Consider the following 20509-nt stretch of genomic DNA (forward strand, 5'->3'; position numbering starts at 1 on the left):
TCCCCCAAAATGATCATTATGAACGGAACAGAGATGGCTATTGTTAGTCATTGTTCATTTAAATGAACTCCCATGACATACATTCAGTGTGAGAAAAAGTTTTTAGAGAGTACTTGTCCATGGACAAGTGAGTTTGGCAATTTACTTGTCCGAATACATTTTTCACTTGTCCAGAATGGACAAAAATTGGGGCCACTGGAATCTTTCAATTTACACACGGCATCTATTGCACGTCTGTCCGTCCTGGGAGAGGGATCCCTCCTCTGTTGCTCTCCCTGAGGTTTCTCCCATTTTTCCCTTTAAACTGGGTTTTCTTTGGAAGTTTTTCCTTGTACGATGTGAGGGTCTAAGGACAGAGGGTGTCGTATTGTCATACTGATATTCTGTACACACTAGGGATGTGCATCTCCATCACTGAGGCTGATGCGATGCGCATCTCGATACGTTGCCACGATACGATACATTAACGATACATTTGAAACACCAGGTGATACGATACGATTCACCCCTGTTGCGATACAGTTCGATACGATTTGATTCAATATTATGCGATTCGGTGCGATACGATGCGATTCAACACAATGCAAAAATAATGATACTTCAATTTGGTACGACAGAGGATTTTTTTATTCCTTATATGCAGCAAATCATACATTAACAAAAAAGTGCTTTACATATTTGGTACTGCACATCCCATCATGCCGTTTATTTTTTTAACTTTAAAAGCTCTCCAGAGTACAGTACAATTGTATAACACCTCACAGTTAAACAATGTAAGGATGCATTGCTCATGATTAACAATGTGCAAATAACAGCTACCATAGATAGAGCCATGCCCATACAGCTGCCAGCCTGATGTGCTTAACACTCATTCATAGGCTGACTCACCAGTGAGCAGAAAGCAGTGGGTTCTATAGGAACAATAAAGAATACAAATAACCTTTCACAAACAGGTATTTCATAACTGCTTACAGTAAGGAAGACATTTCAATTATTATTGATAAACACCTCTCTCTGACAGAACACCTCACTGAGTGATTTAACTCATATGTCTAACTTTCAGGTTTCTCTTTTCAGCCAGACCCCATGTCGCCTCTTTATGTGCGTCGCTAAGTTCCTCGTACTACTTGTGTACTTTAAAGCGGCTCGGCATCGTTTACAATTTGCGAGCGATTTTTCCAAGTTGACTGTAGTATATAGTGCCGCGCACATATACCATCAGGACGTTACTGATGGGGTGCGGCTGCGGAGTGATACTGTGTGTATGCAAGCCAGCATCTAGGACGGATCTATGTATCATGGCTCTACACCGGTTAAGTAATAAAGATACCTCATACAAAGGTCTACGGATACCTTATTACTCTCCATGACCTGCGGTCAACTATATAGCATAAAGGACTATTACACCGTCTTTCTTGAACAATCCGAAGTGTTGTCAAACATTTGATTTGTAGGTATTTTTCGGTGCGCTGTGTTTCTCTTTCTCCTCAACTTCCGTGTGTGTTGATAACTGAGACTCTCGGCCTCGGGCGAAGCAAATATCCAAATCAAAGATCGTCTCTGCTGAGGATGAGGGGATTTTATATGAATGAATCGGTTTTTTACCGATGCAAAGACGCTACGCAATCGATGCATCGCGAGTTCAACCCGGTTCAACCCAAACTGTAGCCGATGTGCACTCTTTCAACCGGTGCACTCGCATCTTGAACGTTTATGCCGATGCACCGATGCGAATCGGTGAATCTTAACATCTCTAGTACACACTGTGAAGACCACTGAGACAAATGTAACATTTGTGATAATGGGCTATATAAATAATCGTTTGGATTTTAACGGTTCCGGTTCTGCTTTTCGATTCCGGTTATTTTCGGTTCTCGATTCTGGTTCTTTGAGAGGGTAAAAATAAGTCAAACTGGGAGAAATATATTTATGAAAACATTAAGTCAAATTTCGTACGGTTATTGAATACAATTATATAAAAATAATCTCTGCATTGTTTAGTTAGTTCTAAGTGGTGCAGTTTGAGAATGTACAATTGGCCCAGTCTCCTCTGATGTTACACTGCAACCTGCCTGTGAGACAGAGTCCAACCACACATGTCCAACACATAGGACATAACTTAATAATAATACATTATATTTATAGCCTATCCTAGCGCTTTTCTACAACTCAAAGACGCTTTCACATGTCCTGCAATACACATGCTGAAGCTGCCCAGCTGCTCACTGTGTGAGAGAGAGAGAGTGAGAGAGAGAGAGTGAGAGAGAGATAGAGAGAGTGAGAGAGAGAGTAGGAGAGAGAGAGTGAGAGAGAGAGAGGAGTGAGAGAGAGGAGAGAGTGAGAGAGAGAGTGAGAGAGTAGAGATAGAAGAGTGAGAAAGAGAGTGATCTAGAGAGAGAGTGAGAATTCTCTTTATTCTCTTTGCTCTATCTCCTCTCCTCGTCTCTCTCTCTCTTTCTCGCTCTCTCTATTTTCTCTCTCTCGCTTCGCCTTTCTCTCTCTCGCTCTCTCGCCTCTCTCTCTCGTTCTCTCTCGCGCGTCTCTCTCCTTTCTCTCTCTCTTCTCTCTTATCTCTCTTTTCTCTCCTTGCTCCTCCTTTCGCTCTCTCGCTCTTTCTCGTCTCTCCTCTCTTTCTCTCTTTTTCCGCTCTCTCTCTTTCTCTCTCTTTCTCTCTCTCTCGTCTCCTCCGCTTGTCTCTTTTCGTGCCCGCGCTCTCTCTCTCCTTTCTCTCCCCGCGCTCGCTCGCGCTCTTGCGCTGCGCGCGTGCGCTCTCGCCGTCGCCTCGCGCTCGCGCGCGTCTCTCGCGCTCGCTCTTCGCGGCTGCGCGTCGCGCTCGCTCTCTCTCGCTCTTTCGCGTCTCGCTCTCTTCCGCGCCTCGCCGTCGCCGCTCCGCTTCGCTCCGCGCGCGCCGCGCGCTCAACAGAGAGAGCGCGCGAGCTACAACATTTGCTTAAACTACATCCCCAGAATCGTAAGAAAATTTGATTTCTTCTTTCATTACGTCAATTTAATTGAGTTGTCTTCATTGTTTGTCTGAATATGCATTAATACTTGTACTGTAGCGCCTCTGAACATTTCCCCTCTTGGCAGTTTGACAGTTTAACACAAAGGGGGAGGGAGTGAGGACAGGGTGGGATGGAGAGTCAGGTGCGTGAAAGTGTGTGTGTTGTAGTTTGTTTGCTGCAGTGCCTGGAAACAAGGGAGCAGCTTATTTTCCACAGATAGCTGACCTGCCTGAACTTCCTGGGGACACATTCCAGGATCCCTGAATGGCTGTGATTGTGGGACGCCCTGGGCTGAGCAGACGGGTCTGCGCCGGCTCTGTTTTTGGGTTGGACCACACGACCTGCCCCCAGCCTGTCTCCCTCTAATGTGTCTCTTCTGTTTCTTTTCTTTTTGTCTCTCCCGAACACAATCTCCATTTGCTGATGCAATCATTGTCTTTTCTACTTCAATTAAATGAAGGAGAGAAGCCTTGATACGATTAAAAGAAATCTCTCTTCTCTTTGCTATTGAATTGAGGTAGAAGTGTTGGTGTTGAGCAATCACTATCCTTTTATTTTAGAAGCATCATAATAACTAGTGGTGCTTTCAATGATGTCTACTGGAACTACCCTCACAGAGCTCATTTACAATTTTCATCTGATTTGGTTCCCATAGAGAACACTCCTCTTGCGCAGAGCCAGAATAATGCATCTGTCCTTGTTACCAGTCTGTCCCTCCCATATTAACAGTGAGCTACTTTGAGCTGAGGGGTTGTGTGGTGTTCGAGTGTATTTGTTGTTACTTTTGCTAAGGATAATAGCAGCTTGAATATTGAGTATATTGGCAATCCCCACTTGGGCTAACACTGGCTAAAACATTCGGCCAAACCATAGTATAAATCACAAATATGCAAAGTCACTATCTTCAGAGTAAGCATAGTCAATCATTTGTGGCTTGCTCATAATGTTGTAGAGTGAGTATAACGAAAGGAATTCGTTTTAAGAGGCTGCAGTTACCTGTTGAACATCTACAGCAGTGTACTGTGTTTGTCGATTTTGTGTGTCCAAAATAAAATACCCTGATCCACAGCATCTCAGTGCACCATCTCTGAGGGGTTTAAATTCATCAGTCCACCATGTGTTTTAAATGAATGGCCTTTCTTTACCCACATTCAACGCCAGATAGTCCTTGTTAATATAGTCAAGAACTATTGCTTGGATTCTCAGCCCAAAGCCCGGATAAGGCCTGACCTTTGGCCAGGTTGCAATTTCTCAAAATTCCAACAGGCTTGAATGGGGCGGTTTTGCACTGATTTCTCTGTTTTCGGTTTCTCTTGGCAATGGCATATAAGAGTTGCGCAGTGCTGAACATTCGGCAGGAGAACATGATGCAGGTTGGAGATATGTCCAAGTATCCATTACCACACTGAAAATACTTTAGCTTGAAGCTTCATCGATTCGTTTGATATTCAAATACCAGCATGATTATTGAAAATAACTTACAAAATCATTGTGTGCTATAGTCGTCCTCTCATCCCTTCTTTCAGGTTTTTACTCAAGCTTGGGCTCCTGCTTGGGTCAGCTTAGACATAAACTATGCAGGTTCATTCAGTGTCGGGCCTGATCTCTTGGCCCAGTCGTAGCTCGAATTAAGAACTAGACGGCTTTGAGACGCACATACGTTTTAAACGGCTATCTGAAATGTTACTATTAGTTTGATCTAGACATCGTCAAAGTCTATCTTTGTTAAACTGGCTAGCTTCGTATATAAATAGTTACGTTGAAAAGTCTGGAGACATCATCCTTATTTTAAATAAGGGCCGTTTTGAAATTTTCTAAAATGTTATCGACAAAAACATCAAGAAAGATTTTCAGTTTGAGCCATAGTGCTCACTTTAATAAAGAAATCTGTTGTTTCATTGTTAAATAACAGCATGCAAGTCTTGAGCTAAACACCTGTAGCCTCTGGCTGTTTCTGGTGACATTGACATATGTGTGTGCTGCTTCTGCTGCAGACCTAAAACTACAGCATGGAACACACCGTCAAGGGTGATATCTTTAAGTACTCTAACACTTGTTTGAACTTTCCAAATAGGTCATTTAAGTAACAAGTCTTGCTTATTTCCGATTTTGTCTCTTACCCGGGTTGGTTTACGGTAAAGTCAGATATTTTGATACAAAGTTGAGGAAGTGAAAGAGAGAAAAACTACCACTGTGCAGAACTGGCCCCATGTCCACTTGTCTTTCTAATTGTAAGCAATAATATATCTCAATGTGCAGGGGTGAGACATAGTATATGTTTAGGAGCAAATAAAGCACAAACGGGAAGGGGAAGACATTTTTTTTTTTTTTAATTTTTTTTTTTTTTATATAAAATGAGTTGGGTTAAATAGAAGTGGTAAGGTGATTCAGCAGTTCTGGGACAATCCCTTTTTTGGAGGCTTTTAAAGAGCTGACCACAGATCTGAGCCAGAGATGTCTTCAGCTCTAAATAGGCTAACCAGTTGCTGGAGAAAATGTTTCACTGTGTGTCTCAGCCATTCATTTAAGTGGGAAGCAAGGGTTTAACAACAGGGTTTCAGTGCATGCACATATACCCCCGCCCCCCCCCCCCCCCCCCCCCCCGAGCCCCGAGATGACTGAATACTGAGTAATGAGGATGTGTGGAAAGCATGTCAGGCAGCTGCATTTGAGTCATCCATCCTCTCTGGGCTCTAGCTCGCTTTAAATGGGTGTCGTCTACTGATCTGGTTCACTGGTGCTAGTGACTGTTCATTTGTTGTGTGTGTGTGTGTGTGTGTGTGTGTCCTGGTATGACAGTGTGGGATTGGCAGAGAGAGTAGAAGAGAGGCTCCAAGAGATTTTAGGGGGTGTTCATGATTGGCTTCTTCTCGGCGTCTCCAGGGTCTGGGAGTTTTTCTTCTTCAGTGTTTTTAATTTACCCTTCACTGCCTGCTTTGTTTTGTTTTTTCAGTCCATCTCAACCTTCTTCAGAAGGGGTTTTCTGTGGGTAGTAAAGTAGGGATAGAACATGGTCCTTGAATCCACGTGTGACTGGTTTGAATGTTTCGATACCACACTTCTCCATTTCTTTCGACAGAGAAGTGATGGGGACTATCTTGTGATACTTAGGCCAGACTGGAGCTAGATTTGAGTCAAAGTTCTTCGTCAATATCTGAGGGATTTAAATCCTATTTAAATCAAAGGAGAAACATTTGTTTTCTTCTCAAGGATCCCTTGAATTGGATATCGAAAAGTATTACCAAGAAGGAAAAGCAAATAGTCGATTTATTAAGAAGTGAGATTGCATAAATTAAAGCTGCAATGATTTATCTTTCCATTATTAGTTTAATTATTCGATTGTTTGTTTTCTAGATTTCTACCTCAACCCCCTCAAAATCCAGAAGTGATTTATTTGCCTCGTCTATCATACAGGCATTTTTGGAATTTTTGTTTGAAAAACCATACTGACAATGAATTAATAACACATTCGGTATCAATACCCATATTCATATAGATTGATATCTATATTGTTCTCATCCAGTAAGTAGCATAACCTGCCCTGAAGGCCAACTATGGTCATATCTGTTCTTCAAGTTGAATCAAACGGTGATGCAGGAAATGCAAATCTGTCAGGGTGCTTTTTTTCTTTCTTCAGCTGAGTAAAGAGCAGGTTTTGCAAGAACCTCCGTTTCCTGCTTCGCTTTGATGTCCGTTTTCGTATTCTGTCAAGCACTTCCTCTGTTGTCTTCTTCCTCTTCTTTTTCTCAACTCAACTTGGTTGTCTCGAGCACGTTCTTGCAAGGAAATGGATATGAGTCATTGTTGCTGGTTAGAGTGACAGTTTATTCGCTCATTTTAGTCGGTGGTGCCTAACAGATGGCACCTTAGCCTATCGGTGATTCAGGTTTGATTTGTTATAAGTGCCTGAACTCGTCCTCCTTTTCACCCGGTGAAGCCACCCATATATTATCGCTAAGCTTTCAACAAATGACTTCCTTTAATTATGTGGTTTTAAGTGTGTGTGCGTGTCAAACTATTGCCACATAGGATAAGACAATTATTTTCATAACTCTTTGTTGAACCATATTGTGTCATGCTGTCGTGAATCAGATTCTGCTCACTTGATTTCTTTGGCCAAACATGCTGAAGTTGTCATTGTGATCATCAGAAGCCTTTTTTGAATTGGTTACTCAAACACTGAGTCTTTTTAAGCCTTATGAAAACCTCCATTAGGCATGTTGACCTCCTAGTTAGCATCAGGGTGAGATGTGAAGACTTGTCTTTCTGAACTTTCACACTGTCATGCCTCTGTATTCCTCATCTGAGTCAGACTCTAAGTTTAACCTGTTAAAACATTTCGACCACATTCTTATCTTCCTTACAACTGTGTAACAGGAACACAGGTGAAAGTAACATCACATGTTAGCACTGCACTTAAAACCCTGTGAGGTTATTTTCGTCTTTAAAAAAACCCACATTTTCTATTGATATTTATACCATAAATGTTAATCAAACATCGCTTTGCTCTCTTCTCACCCTGCCTCCGTGCGCTGCTCTAAAACTTTTACCACTTTGATACCCTCGGCTCCGGCTTAAATTAGGGCATCCAAAAAGACGTGTTCCTTTGATTTCAGGGAACGCACTACAACTGAAAGGTCAGTGCATTTTATCATTGAAGTAGGTGCAAACATGTTTGTCAGTGTGAAAGTCCCTGGGATGTCCATTTCATGGGTATGAGAGGCCTTCAAAGACACTAGGCCTGCTGGAAAATGTAATATTTGATAGGATACCTCTCTTCAGTCAGCAGAAATGACTTTTATCCACTGTTGTGTGGATGCTGAAAGACCACATACAACTACTAAGTAGAGTCAGCTAGTAAACGCATTGCTCTGCAGAACCATTGATAGCCAAAAACTCCTCAGTATGACTGTAGTGTGGTTAAGTTAAAGCAGGAAAACACAGGACAGAAAAGGTGCGATGCAAGAATGAAAGGATTTGTTGGGCTCAAAGACAGAATTTCTGTCAAAAATGTCACTTTTTTTTTTTTAAAGCATTATCCATTTTTAACAAACAAGAACCTCCAAATAACCGTGGCACTGTACACTTCCTGTAATAGAGCCCGCTTTAGATTTAGGAAAGTTTACCTTAGGGTAGGGGTGGGCGATATGACGATATATATCGCCGTGACGATATTAGGTCTCCACGATATGCTTTTTCAGAGATATCGTCCTATCGTGATAAAAAAAAAAATACAAATTTGAAAAAAAAAATAGCGGGAGGGGAAGAGGCTCTCCGTGCGCGGCGCAGGGGGCTATGACAGCGGACGGAGAGCCTCTTCCCCTCCCGCTCCCCCAGCCTCACCTACTGATTTTAATTTCACCATATATCAAGCCCGATCGATTTCACAATGTCAGTGCACCTCTGCTTTCGTTCAGTCCGAGTTGTTTGACACGCTCCCAAAGTCCCCGCCCCCTTTCTTTGCAGCGAGCAACCATAGGGCAGGCATTTCATAAAGGGGCTCCTTATGAAAAGACTAGCAAACGGTGGAAAGACATAACTGACGCGGTGGCGTTTTATGTTTTTCCCTTCAGTTATGCTAAAGTCTTTTATTACACTTCAAGTCTAAAGTTTACATTTTAATTGTTTGGCACTGACTTTTCCTCATTGATGTTTTATGTTTTACTTATGTTTTACCCTCCTTTTCATGTTTATTGATGTTCACTGCTCACTTGTTCATTCAGGGATTCATTTCTGAAATAAAACTAGCTTGAAATGCTATTTTGGTCGGTTACTCCTTTTTGTTTTAGTTTGTTACCTTGTAGGTGCTTGTTCTGTTAAGTAACTTGAAAAATAACCATAATAACCGACATGAAAAAATATCGTGATATATATCGTCTATCGTGATACTGCCTGAAAATATCGTGATAACATATTTTTCAATATCGCCCACCCCTACCTTAGGGCACTCACTGTAATGCCAACAAGACACACCCAGGGTACGGTATGTAAGAGAAGTTGTTTGTAAACTTTAACAAGAATCTGCTGAGACATGAATACCCAGGCAACCATCAGTACAACAGCTGAAAGGAACTTGGATCAAAGCCAAAGTATTGTATTGAACAGTTGCAATAACCCTAACATGGCTAGAAATATGGCTTCTGGGACCATGATAACATAACGTGACATAGTTTCTCTCGTCTTTCTCTGACTTTACATGTTTGCTTGTCTTTGCTGAGGTGTTGGAGCCTGCTCTAACATTGCTAATGCTTGAGCTGCGATCTTATATACTGAGGTTTTTGAAGATGACTCATAAATAACCCAACAGCCCTTTCTGCTCTGTCCTTCGGGCTGTAGCCTCTCACAGGAGAGTGGACAGGGATGTGTTGTTAGCTGCACAGCTGGAGTCTGCCTGACTCGCTATGGCTGCAGGCCCCATGCAGAGGGTCAGGTCCTTTCTGCCATTGAGCCTCTTCCTCTCTCTCCCACGGCATCTCCTAATCACAACATTATGAACTTCAACTGCTGGTCACATTTCAATCCTCCCCCTGCATCAGGCTCCAGACAAAACATATACTTATGTGATGTGATGTGACCAAGGAAAGTTTAGTCTGCATGACATGAACATGCAAATATATGGCATATGTAGTAGTATTTTAACGATATGTAAATTATTCTTGCTAATACATGACTAAAATATCTCAATACTATTACTGAGACTTCGGCAAAAACCTTTTGGATAAGTAATTGAATAATACATGACAGAAAACTTGAATTTTTTCATTCACAAAATAGAAAAATATATTTTTAGACGATGTCAATGCTGGGCAGTCTGTGATGTAAAAAGAAGGGTTGGCGTGGGTTAACACATTTCAATACAACACTGTCTTTCTTGCACTACCAATACTCATAAAAATGTAGTGATACCTTTTTAAGTGTGTTTACAGTGTGACACTAGTCACATGTGTGAAGGGATAAAGTCTGCTCAAGTCGTGCACATTCTACATCTTCAAAGAGGTGGTTGCAGGAAAAACACTTATTTTAAAGGGAGGGGAAGGAAGAAAATTGTATTTGTGTGCGTTCCACTGAAAGCAGAGGCTTTCCTCAAGTGACCCGAGGGAGTGTGTGCTCACTCAGGCAAAATCCTGCTTGCGATTCACTCTATTCTTTATCCTGTGAATGTTGAGCCTTGATTGTTAACCTGTCGGAGCACATGGATTTTTTTATGGATACACTTGTTATAAGTTCCTGTTACACAGCAAGGAGTCGGAACATCATCAAACCAATATGGTTACATCACTGTTGTTATATCACCTTTTTAATAGAATACTTTTTTTATTGTCTTTTCTGTTTTGCCAACATTTGTCATCACTATTCCAATTAATGTGATATTCTTAACCTTAGATACTATTGCAAATAGTTCTGCATGTTTGACTTGACAGGCGCTTTGTGTGATTAAAGTGTTGCGACACAAACACAGTTTCTCTATTGACAAAAGTTCTGGCTGCTAAATCCCTTGTCAAGCAAACATCACGAGACCAGGGAACGGCCCCTCAGATCTGACAGTTCTGTGTGACTTTCCTTCAGGCGACTGGCCCAACATGAGATCCAGCTTTTCTGTGGCATGTATTTGCAGGGTATTGCTCAATGTGTGAGGTAGTGTGGCACAAAGTTGTATTTTGGTTTTTAATGATCTGCTCACCTGTGCCATGCAGTGTTTGAGCTCTGCTGTAGGAATGCCAAACGCCTTCAGGTGCAAAACATATATCCACAAAAATGTAAAAAATAAAACTACACATTAAAAGTGCACTAAACTCAAGTAAACTCTGTAAACGGTGCTTTTGTAATACTGAATAAATTAAAACAGGTTATCAACTATGATATGAAAAAGCTAGCCTAAACTTTTAATAACTAATGTAATAATATTATATATTTTTATGATTTTCAATTGAAATGGAACCTGTGATTGTTTCAGTCAAATATGACACTTAAAGTGTTTATTTATTTTGGCCACATGAACTTGCTTGGCATACATTTTACTGACCTTTTTATGTTTAATATGATTCATAGGCAGGAATAGAGAAGTATCATATTTTTTATTACAAACTTTATTATACAGCATTGTTCTGACATCCAAGCAAACTTAATCAACAGCATGATAACATTTGGCTGTGACGCACATTTTACGTAACAGTTTCCACGTATCTAGGCAGGTCAATTGACCAAGATTTCGTGGGTTGTATCAGAAGTGACCTGAAACACCCACCTCACATATTTGAGATTTGGTTGGAGTCACGCAAATTGTTAACAAGCTGTGGCCTGAGATAGAGGCTCCTCTGGTCTTCTTTCAACAACAGGAACACCAAGTCAATTCTGACTCTGGTGCGCAGAGACTCACCTTAAGGTCAAGTACCGTCATGAACACATCAGTCCCATTGGTAACGTATAAGTGCCCTCTCAAATGCCTGAGCGGTACACATGAGTTCCCATCACATATTCTGCTCAATCTTCCTTGGGGCTGTGGGTCAGTGAGAAGGTTTATACATTTGCATTTCACTTTTAACACACTAAGAAGTTAATTTGACTGTAGTCGCTCAAATATTTGGTTTCAGCAACAATGCAAGTTCCAACAGCTCAACTCGGCCAAATCTGTAAAGAATGCAACTTTACACAGAGCATCAGCTGTTCTGTGTAAATAATGCTTTAATATTCAAGAATCTGGATTATGAGTGACGAGGGCTGCAAATAACAGTTATTTATTTTTCATCTGCAGATTATTTTCACAATAATTGTTGTGCCAGGAAATAAAGAAAACAATTTCCAAAATGATATTGCCAAAGCCGTTGGTGACAAAATGATTGTGTAGTTCAACCAACATCAAAGATATTTGGATTACTATTATATACGACAAAGAGAAGCACTTAATCCTCACATTTGGAAAGCTGGAAACGAATTGAAAAAGACAACTTTCCAAATGGTTTTTTCTCTGTTTATACTTGCACTGTTTGCTGTTACTTATTTTATTATCAGTGCTTCTACACGTTTCTTTCCTTTGCTCATAATTACATATGACTGCAGTACAAAGCATCTATTAACACTTTTTTTTATATAATCGAAACGTTTTAATAACATTGTTTGTCGAGCTGTAGGCTCTGTTAAATGATTTTTAATGCACGGTACGTACTCCTGGAACTGAAGTGTTTACAGAGGAAAGTCTGCAGCTGCTATTGTTGTGACGATGCAGTGTTGTTGTGCTTTGGCTGTGTTGCCGTTATAGACAACATGTTTGTTTTGTAACCTCTTAAAATGAAGTGATACCGAATGCCTACAATGATTTGGTCTTACAACCTGCTGTAAAACAAATCATACCTAGCTGTGTATTCAATACTGGGCTGTGTGCAGTACTTATTATGACATAGGCCAAACAAATACATTGGGTGGGCCTAAGCACCCTTCTCTACGTCAATCTGACAATCCCCGCCCCTCCTGTTAATGGCGGTGACACACCAAGCCTTTTGCTTGTCTCCACTTCCATTATTCTAAATTGCTGCTTTTCTCTCAACCTCTCTTCAGATATTTAGTTTGTCTCCACTCTGCCTGATGAACTCGTCATGCATAGAATATTCTTCTCCTGTCCCAATAACACCAGGTATTTTGGCTCGCTCGAGAGCTGACAGCTGCTGTGTTGAAGATAAAGTTGTTGTGAGCTCTTTAAACTTACAGCAGTGTCTAAATTCCTCACCAGTGCACGAGCAAACGGACGGCTCCGAGCTGCTGAGGTGGGGTGTGGCGCTGATAAATCTTTCATAGGCTCTGATATGGAATCTGGGCTGTAAATCACTCGCGACAGTCACCAATACAGTAGTGGATGGTTAACCCTGCTTTTCTAGTCTTGTAAATTCCTTTAGCCCGCTTCTGTTTATCAGTCCTGTAAGGCCACTTATCAAGTGTAACTGTCCACTTAACTGTTTTGTAGACCACCCCTGCTCTTATAGTAGGACAAGTCTTTCATACACAGTTTAACAGTTAGGGTGCAGACTCGAGCAGACAGACGGGCTACTGACATGAACTTGAACCCACCAGGAGCGTGCGTTGGTCCAATGTGTTAGCTGTTACATGATTCCTCAAACTGTTGCCCTGTGTGTTGTGTGTTGCCATTGGAGTGAGCATAAAGTTGTTTAGGTTTGAAATGCGTGCTCTTTTTTTCAGTTGAATGAAAAGCTTTTAGTCTAATCAAAGCATTACAAGGCGAGTGGTTCAAATGTCATTACTTATTTGTATGGCTTCAAGATGCTCTCAGTAATACATGCTGAAAATATCTGAAATCTAACTTCTTGCAGGCACTTAAACTTAAATTGTGCACCAAAACTGAGTTAATACCATATATTTATATAATGTGTTGTCTTTTTGGATCTGAAGTGTTTAAAAACTATACACATAGTGCTATTTTGTAACAAATGAATAAAAAAGAGATCTTAAAAATGAAGAAGAAGAATACTTCCGTTTGAACAATGCTGCGGTGGGTGTAGTTGAAGAGACAGCGTAACTCGAATTATCCAAACCATACTATACCAACATCTTCACTTAAAACAAACAGAGCTGTATTTTTCTAGTCATGCTCATTGGACTGTTTATAAACACGGACATCCAGGACTGAGATTTGTTGCCAGGTTATATCATTAACATCCTGTGCTAGCAATTACCTGAATGCTAATAAATATTTGATGTGGTTCGTAATTGCATCTCCCCTCAGTATAACCGCCACTGTCTGGAGTTCACTTTCTATTCTACAAATCAGTCTGACCAAGGAGTTGAAGATTAGTAGTACATTCATGAATGTTAATAGCGGATAGGGAATGTTAGGTTTGTAAAATCAGTTAAATGTGTAGGCAGTTTGCGGAGAAGTGATTTCAACACGTTTTTTGTAATACCATTTCAAATGACAATAAACAGGATGAATTTGCAAGTGACAGTAATACAACTACTATTCTGATTCTGTATGATAATGTTTTAAGACTTGGACAACTATTCCCTTATTTGCATGGAATTGCTTAATCCGGTAATTTCTGCAAAGAGCCGGTCTATCTGTATCATCATTTCCTCTGACCTCGGAGCGGTTCAGCATCCTCCTCTTCTCTCACTCACATCTCTTCCTCTGTCAAACACGCCTCTCTCCCTCATGTGTCTCTCTCCTCGCGTACTTGTTTTCCTTCCTTTACTCATGTTTCTCTTGTCTCTGTTTCCTCCCCCATTAAAATGCAGGAACCCGTCCACTGCTTTCTACCAGGCTTTCCGGCCTAGCAGATTACGAGGGTCAAAGCCTGTCAACGATAGGTATGAGCTCGGGTGTGTTTACGTGTGTGTGTGTGGCCTAGCCTGCCTGGCTAAACCAGACCTGCACCCCTTGAACCCTGATCCCTGTGCCCTGTGCACCTTGCAACACAATGTCTATGCTGACTGAGCTGTTTATGTAGTCTTGGAGTGTCATTTTTCTGAAAACCCATCAGTAACCACTGTCAAAAAGGCGAGACATCCATTTCCTGACTAGTTGGATTTGTTTCACATTTTTGTGTTAAACAAGTGATGTTGTAATTTGACCTGTTTTGCAAACTCATGTTCCAAGTTCCAACCTGATTGCAGTTGAATTCTTCTGAGCCAAATATGCATTTTTTTTTGTATACTCACTTGACACATTTGATTTGATTAAGAACAGTACACTTCATTTAAAGTTTAGGATTTGATTTCCCCTTGTGATGGACAGGCCTTGGATAAAGAAACACTACATTTCAATGGAAAATAAGTTATAGACTTTGTTAAAGTAATGTCAAACAGTGTAAAAAAACCCAGAAGTGTTTCATTATATTCTAATGTAGACGTCATGCTAATCTCAAGGATAAAATGTCAGAGGAAAAAATGTGCTATAAAACTTATCACATGAAGACTAGGTAATGGAAAAACATTCTGCAGCTTCATTGTTGCATTCAAAACAAATTAATAATGATATCTCTTATATGTGAAATGCATGGTTAGAGTATGGCACTGTCGGAAGCGTCCGGCCACACTCTCTGTGACACTTTGAGCGCGTGGCCCGTCACGAGGATTCGGTGCTCGGGTTTCTTGTGCCCGACGACGTGTGCAGTGCAGCGCCAGGGGGTTTCAGTGCTGCAAATAGCATGTCACAGTGAGAGAACATGACAGAGGTTGTGTTGTATTGCGTCATATTCTCTGAAGTCCGTTTTTATTCTCAGATGATAAGCTAGTCAGTAATAACTTTATTGAGTCAGGGAACTGGAATACTATTTGTCAAGTAAACGTAAGGTGATGATGAATCTGCAACAATTGGTCAAAAAGTTATTTAAAGATTTAAGAAATTATCGTATGCATTTTTCCTTTTTTTGTATGATCAGTAATGTATAAGGAACTTTAAATACATACTTTGGTTCTTCGTAAAATTACTTCTCAGTACTACCCACTGCCATCCAGGCTTTTGAAGAACAGAATTTCTTTATTTTTAAGTGCTCCGTTAGTCTTCTTTGACATCCTTCCTGCTAAGAAATAGGGAGCACTTTTTTGACATGTCTGAGTTTGCTTTTTACCACAGATCATACTGTGTACTTTGGGACAAAAAGGAAGTTTCCTATTCTCATAGACGTTAAGTTGCGTTACTAATGGTTTGTTCATTATTCTAAAACATGCGATAACCTGTTGAGTAGCGATAGTACTAGGGCAGGGGTGGCCAACCAGTCAGAGGTTAAGGCTGCGGCCACACGAGGACGAAAACGGCTAAACGCATAGGATTAACGCAATCACAAACAAGCTTCCGTCCACACGCAATAGTTATCCGGATAGTGTCTGTCCACACGAGACCGCTCCGTTTAGCTCCAACCGCTGGAGAAGCTGCAGTACATATGCCGAGCCTGTAGTGGCGCTGTAACTTCCTCCACAAAAGAAGCATGGTTGTCATGGTTGCCCTTCTGTTTATTCTCCGCGGTGGGGGCCGAGGGAACCGGGCAGAGTTTTTCGCCAGTCAACGTGTATTAAAGTTGAAATCTTCCGGACACAATTATAAAAGTGCCGGTAAAAGGTCTTCTTTGTTATTTATTGAGCTTTAAAACAAATGAATAACGACTATATAATATAATAATAACATACACGGAGCCTCTCTTTTTCCTCCCTCTCTTCGGTCAGTGTCTGTCTCATGCAGCATCTGATCCAGTAATGAGTGACCCGGCCGACAGAAAAAATAAACATATTTATAACTAGTTTAGGTAGTTTGAGAGGTAATTAAAATAGCTAAGGGTGATGATCTGACTTGAAGTGTGTGTTTTGCTGCAGTGGGAGGAGCTGCAGGTGAGCAGAGCTGCGTGTCTCCGTCCTGTCAGATTAGACTTCACTCGCGTTTAGGTCCATATCGAGAGAAAGATAAATAATCTGAATTCAGGGTGCAGTTTACTTTGACGTGGGGGTGAGCAGCAGAGGTGGGGAGAGGCGGGGCTATTGCCTCATCATTATTGCTGTAGATGTTGCACAAACAACTGTAGCATGGTCAATAGCGTCCGGAGCACGATAGCAACTCTGCGATCCGCCATTGTTGTTGTTGGTGGCGAAACACTTCAGCAATGGCGCGGGGTAAGCGGAGGTGAGCAGAAGAGGTGGGGAGAGGCAGGGCTATTGCGCAATCACTATCAGTGATCTGAAAATGTTCGGATAGTGCGCACACACAGAGCCGTTTGACCCCCCAGAGAGTTGCGTATGCCTTTCTATCCACCTTGGGACCCGTTATCGTTTCCTCAGTCGTTTAGTGCCGTATTCGGTCGTCCTCGTGTGGCCGAACGGTCTATATGACACTAAACAGTAACGCAAACGACCGAATTCGTCCTCGTGTGGCCGCAGCCTAAGAGCCACATTTGTTCTATGTTACTGCAAAGAGCCACATCAAACACACCGTCACTGATACCGCTTGTTTCAGTTTTCTGGAGACAAGATTTCAACCACGTCACTGATGCATTTTTGTGGCATTGGGATATATATTCTTTAAATCCTCTGGAGCAGAGAGAGGAGCTGTGGATTATTGTTATTGATTATTGCATCAGTGTTTCTTAGGGTCAAAAACACTAAACTCACAACTTCAAATGAAAGTGTTTAGTTTATTTAATAAAAGAGCACATGTTCAATGTGAAAAGTGACAGTAGTTATAGATTATTTGCAATTTGGTGCTATATATATTTAAAAAAAAAATTATATATATATATTTTGTAAACACCTTGAATTTCAGGGGGCGCGCGGGGCTCCGTTGGCGGGATGCAGCGCCCCTCCAAGACAATGGTAGGGGAAACACTGGATAGTGTTTAATCAACGATCGGTTTTCCCCCCCTCAAAGGTGATTGGTTCACTGCATCGCAGGTATTATTGTGATTGGCTCTTGGGCCACAAATTACGTCAGAATGATCAGCATTCAATACTTAACAGACTTACTAAATATCAGGTTTAACTGTCAGGAGTAGCTAGCTAGTGTTGTCACGATACCAACATTTTGGTTTCTATACCAAGTCAAGAATTGCGATTCCTTTTCGATACTTTTCTTAAAAAAAGGGAAACAGTCTTAAATGTAATTATTGTGCTTTATTTCACACCAGAACCATAACCATAACACAAACTTTTAAACAATGAGAACAATAAATAAAATGACAAGAATTCGTATTAAATAAAATTAATACATTTCTTACAGACAGGCCTCGTGGTGTCCGTAGGCTTGCCCTCACTGTCAGAGATATAGCTAAAATACTTCCACATTTCGCTTCTGGCGTCTTTTTTGTCAACAAGCTGAGGCGCAGCGGCAGTTGCACTCCCACTTGCAGCCATGCTTCTCGTTTTCTCACATGCTCTGGCAGCTAGCGCGTGCACGAGAGAGGGGAGGCACTTGAGCGTGCTTGAGAGGGGCGGGACTGCAGGCACGTCTGCAGTGCAGGGAGTGGAAGCAGAGCGCTGAACACACACGGCTCTTAAAACGGCGCTTTCTCACCGGAGTACTTTCCGCCGTCATTCTTAAAGTACCGATACTAATGAAACGGAGGAATCGTAACGTTTTTAACGGCAGGGTATCGCGGTATACCTTTCAAGTATCGGTACACCGTGCAACACTAGTCAGGAGTCACGGAGCGTCCACACTACAGCTCCAAAAATAGCTTGGAGCTGGGCGTGTTTGGAGCTTGGGGATTTTATTCAAGCAACACGACCAACAACCAATCACATGAATCTCCCGCCCCCGACATACAAAGCAAAAACCCCCGGGGATTTTATGCGAGCAATATATATATAAACTCCCCAAACAGGCGAAAACCTACCAGTTTCCCCCACTGTCTCTGTCACCTCCCTCCATGCCTGGTTCCTCCGGTTTGTATCCCGGTAGGTGAAGAGGGTCTGGTCATACAAAACCGGGTGATTCGCTACGGCGATGGTTAGTTTCTCCTCCGACTTTTTTTGAAATATAGAAATGAACGGCGGGATATCTCTCCCAGCTTAGACGCGGTTTGATTGGCTACGGCTTCAGCTGTCAGATTTTGGGAAACAGGATTTGATTGGCTGGCGCTGGCTACTCCGGCGTCTCAGGCGACAGAAGTTGAACATTGTTCAACTTCTGTCGCCTGAGACGCCTCGCTCTGCTACCCACAATTCAGTTCGGCGAAAAAGCGTGGCTACGTGACGTCACCCCATTGAAAGTGAATGGGCAGATTGGAGCAGATTGGAGCTTTCGACGCTGTCGACGCTGTAGTGTAGACGGGCCGTCAGTGTCTCTCCTCCAAACTCACACATATAAAATTCAATATGAACTGAAGAGCCGCATGAAACTAGGCATAGAGCCGCATGCGGCTCGAGAGCCGCAGGTTGGCCACCCCTGTACTAGGGTAACACCCCGTTGGTTTTTTCACTTGAAAGTAAATATGTCCATGATTAATGTGTAGTTTGCATTAGTCACTACCATGTTTGATTCTCATGGAGGCTGATTGGAGTCCTAACTCTCTACCATGGATACCAACAAACAGAGGCAAACAAACTCATGATTTATGGTGGTATTTGAGGTTTTTATCTATAACATGTTGTTGGCCTGTCAAGCCATGAACTTGTATTAGTATGCCCAATCAAAAAAAATTATCATTTGTGTTTTACTAATAAGTTACTTTTGAGCCCCTGATGGTTCCTTTGACTAAACTGTGCTTCAGTGCTATTGTGGTTTATATTGGGTTAAGCAGCAGTACAGTTTCTTTTTTGGGATTGTTTTATTTCACAGTTGTGATCAAATAGAAATAAGCATTTATTTAGTTGATATATTACCTTACACTGCGTGATAAGAGACCATGGGAATATCCTAGTTTATCTAATATCATCTGGTTTGTTACAGCGGTTTTCAACTAAACAAAGATAATTAATGAAATTAATGAAATCAATGAGATGTAACTGTCATGAGTCAGTAGATGTGGTTTCAAAAGCACTTTCATGGCATTGTGTTGAACCAACATCCAAATTACTCTTTCAAAGTGAGCCGGTCTATATGAGAGGTGAACATGAAAACAACAGTAGCAGTTGAGCAACTTTGTGGTGCCGCGGCTGGCAAAAGATTCACCGCTTCAGTTTGTTTCCCATCCAACTCATGTTTGCCTGCGGGCTCTGTGACTAACTGCAGCTTTATTCAAAACGTTCAACTAATCACACGTAAAGCTGACGAGTCGCCTCATTCCACCACCCTTTGTCATGCGCCAGCTTTACTGCAAGGTTAGACTTGTTGGAAGTGAAGAAAGGATTGCACATAAACAGTTTGAGGGGATACAGGAGCATTCCTGGAAATGATTGCTTTGTGAAAAATGTAAAACCTCAGCTGGGCAGCTTGCCTTCCCATCACTTTACTTCTTTTTGCCATCAGTGGGAACGTTTCTACCAAGTTATCATCAAAACACAACTCTTTATCTTTACAATGCCACATTACTTTTGTAAATGGCTCCACAAGCAATGGATTAATTACATCAGCCCTAACTGAATTTTTAGTTACACTCTGCATTTGTAAACATTCCAGGAAAGCAATTTGTTGTCTGCTGAATGAAATCACTGTGATTCTGTGATTGGCCCCAACTAAAGCAGCAGCAGCCCTTTTACTGCCCTCGGCCTATAATCTACTTTATGATTACGGAGAATAAAGAAAAGGCAGATTTATATTCCGACTAAGCACACTTGATCAGTGGTCCCAAGCTCAACTTCGGAGAGTTATTTGATCCAGACCAGGTACACGGCCACTATTTATGACAGGGAAGCAAACATGGCATTATTGGGACGAGGAGGCGGAAAGCTGAACGTGGGAAAGCTGCAGATTCACTGAACGAAAAGTACTCAAGTGAACTTTGTTTTTCAAATGAAGCTGTTTGTTTCAAATGAAGCTGTTTATTCAACGTCTGTTAATAAATATTAACCTAATATGGGTATTTTGCTTGTGATAAACTCAATTAGAGTCACCTTTCCTCAATACCAATGGAAAA

At 41.5% G+C, this 20509-nt stretch overlaps 1 protein-coding gene across 2 annotated transcripts in view; it reads left to right on the forward strand.

Annotated features, from left to right (window-relative positions):
- The window catches only part of tsc22d2 (TSC22 domain family 2), a 65182-nt gene that overhangs the window by 17896 nt on the left and 26777 nt on the right, over nucleotides 1-20509 (forward strand). The window contains exon 2 of one of the 2 annotated variants that reach the window (XM_034080760.2): nucleotides 14247-14318. The exons of the other annotated variant lie outside the window; for it this stretch is intronic. Coding sequence (XP_033936651.1) covers nucleotides 14247-14318 — 72 coding nt within the window. The remainder of the gene's footprint in view (nucleotides 1-14246; nucleotides 14319-20509) is intronic. 2 annotated transcript variants of the gene reach the window in all.

The sequence above is a fragment of the Pseudochaenichthys georgianus genome, chromosome 4 (genome assembly GCF_902827115.2).
Source record: "Pseudochaenichthys georgianus chromosome 4, fPseGeo1.2, whole genome shotgun sequence".
Lineage (NCBI taxonomy): Eukaryota > Metazoa > Chordata > Actinopteri > Perciformes > Channichthyidae > Pseudochaenichthys > Pseudochaenichthys georgianus.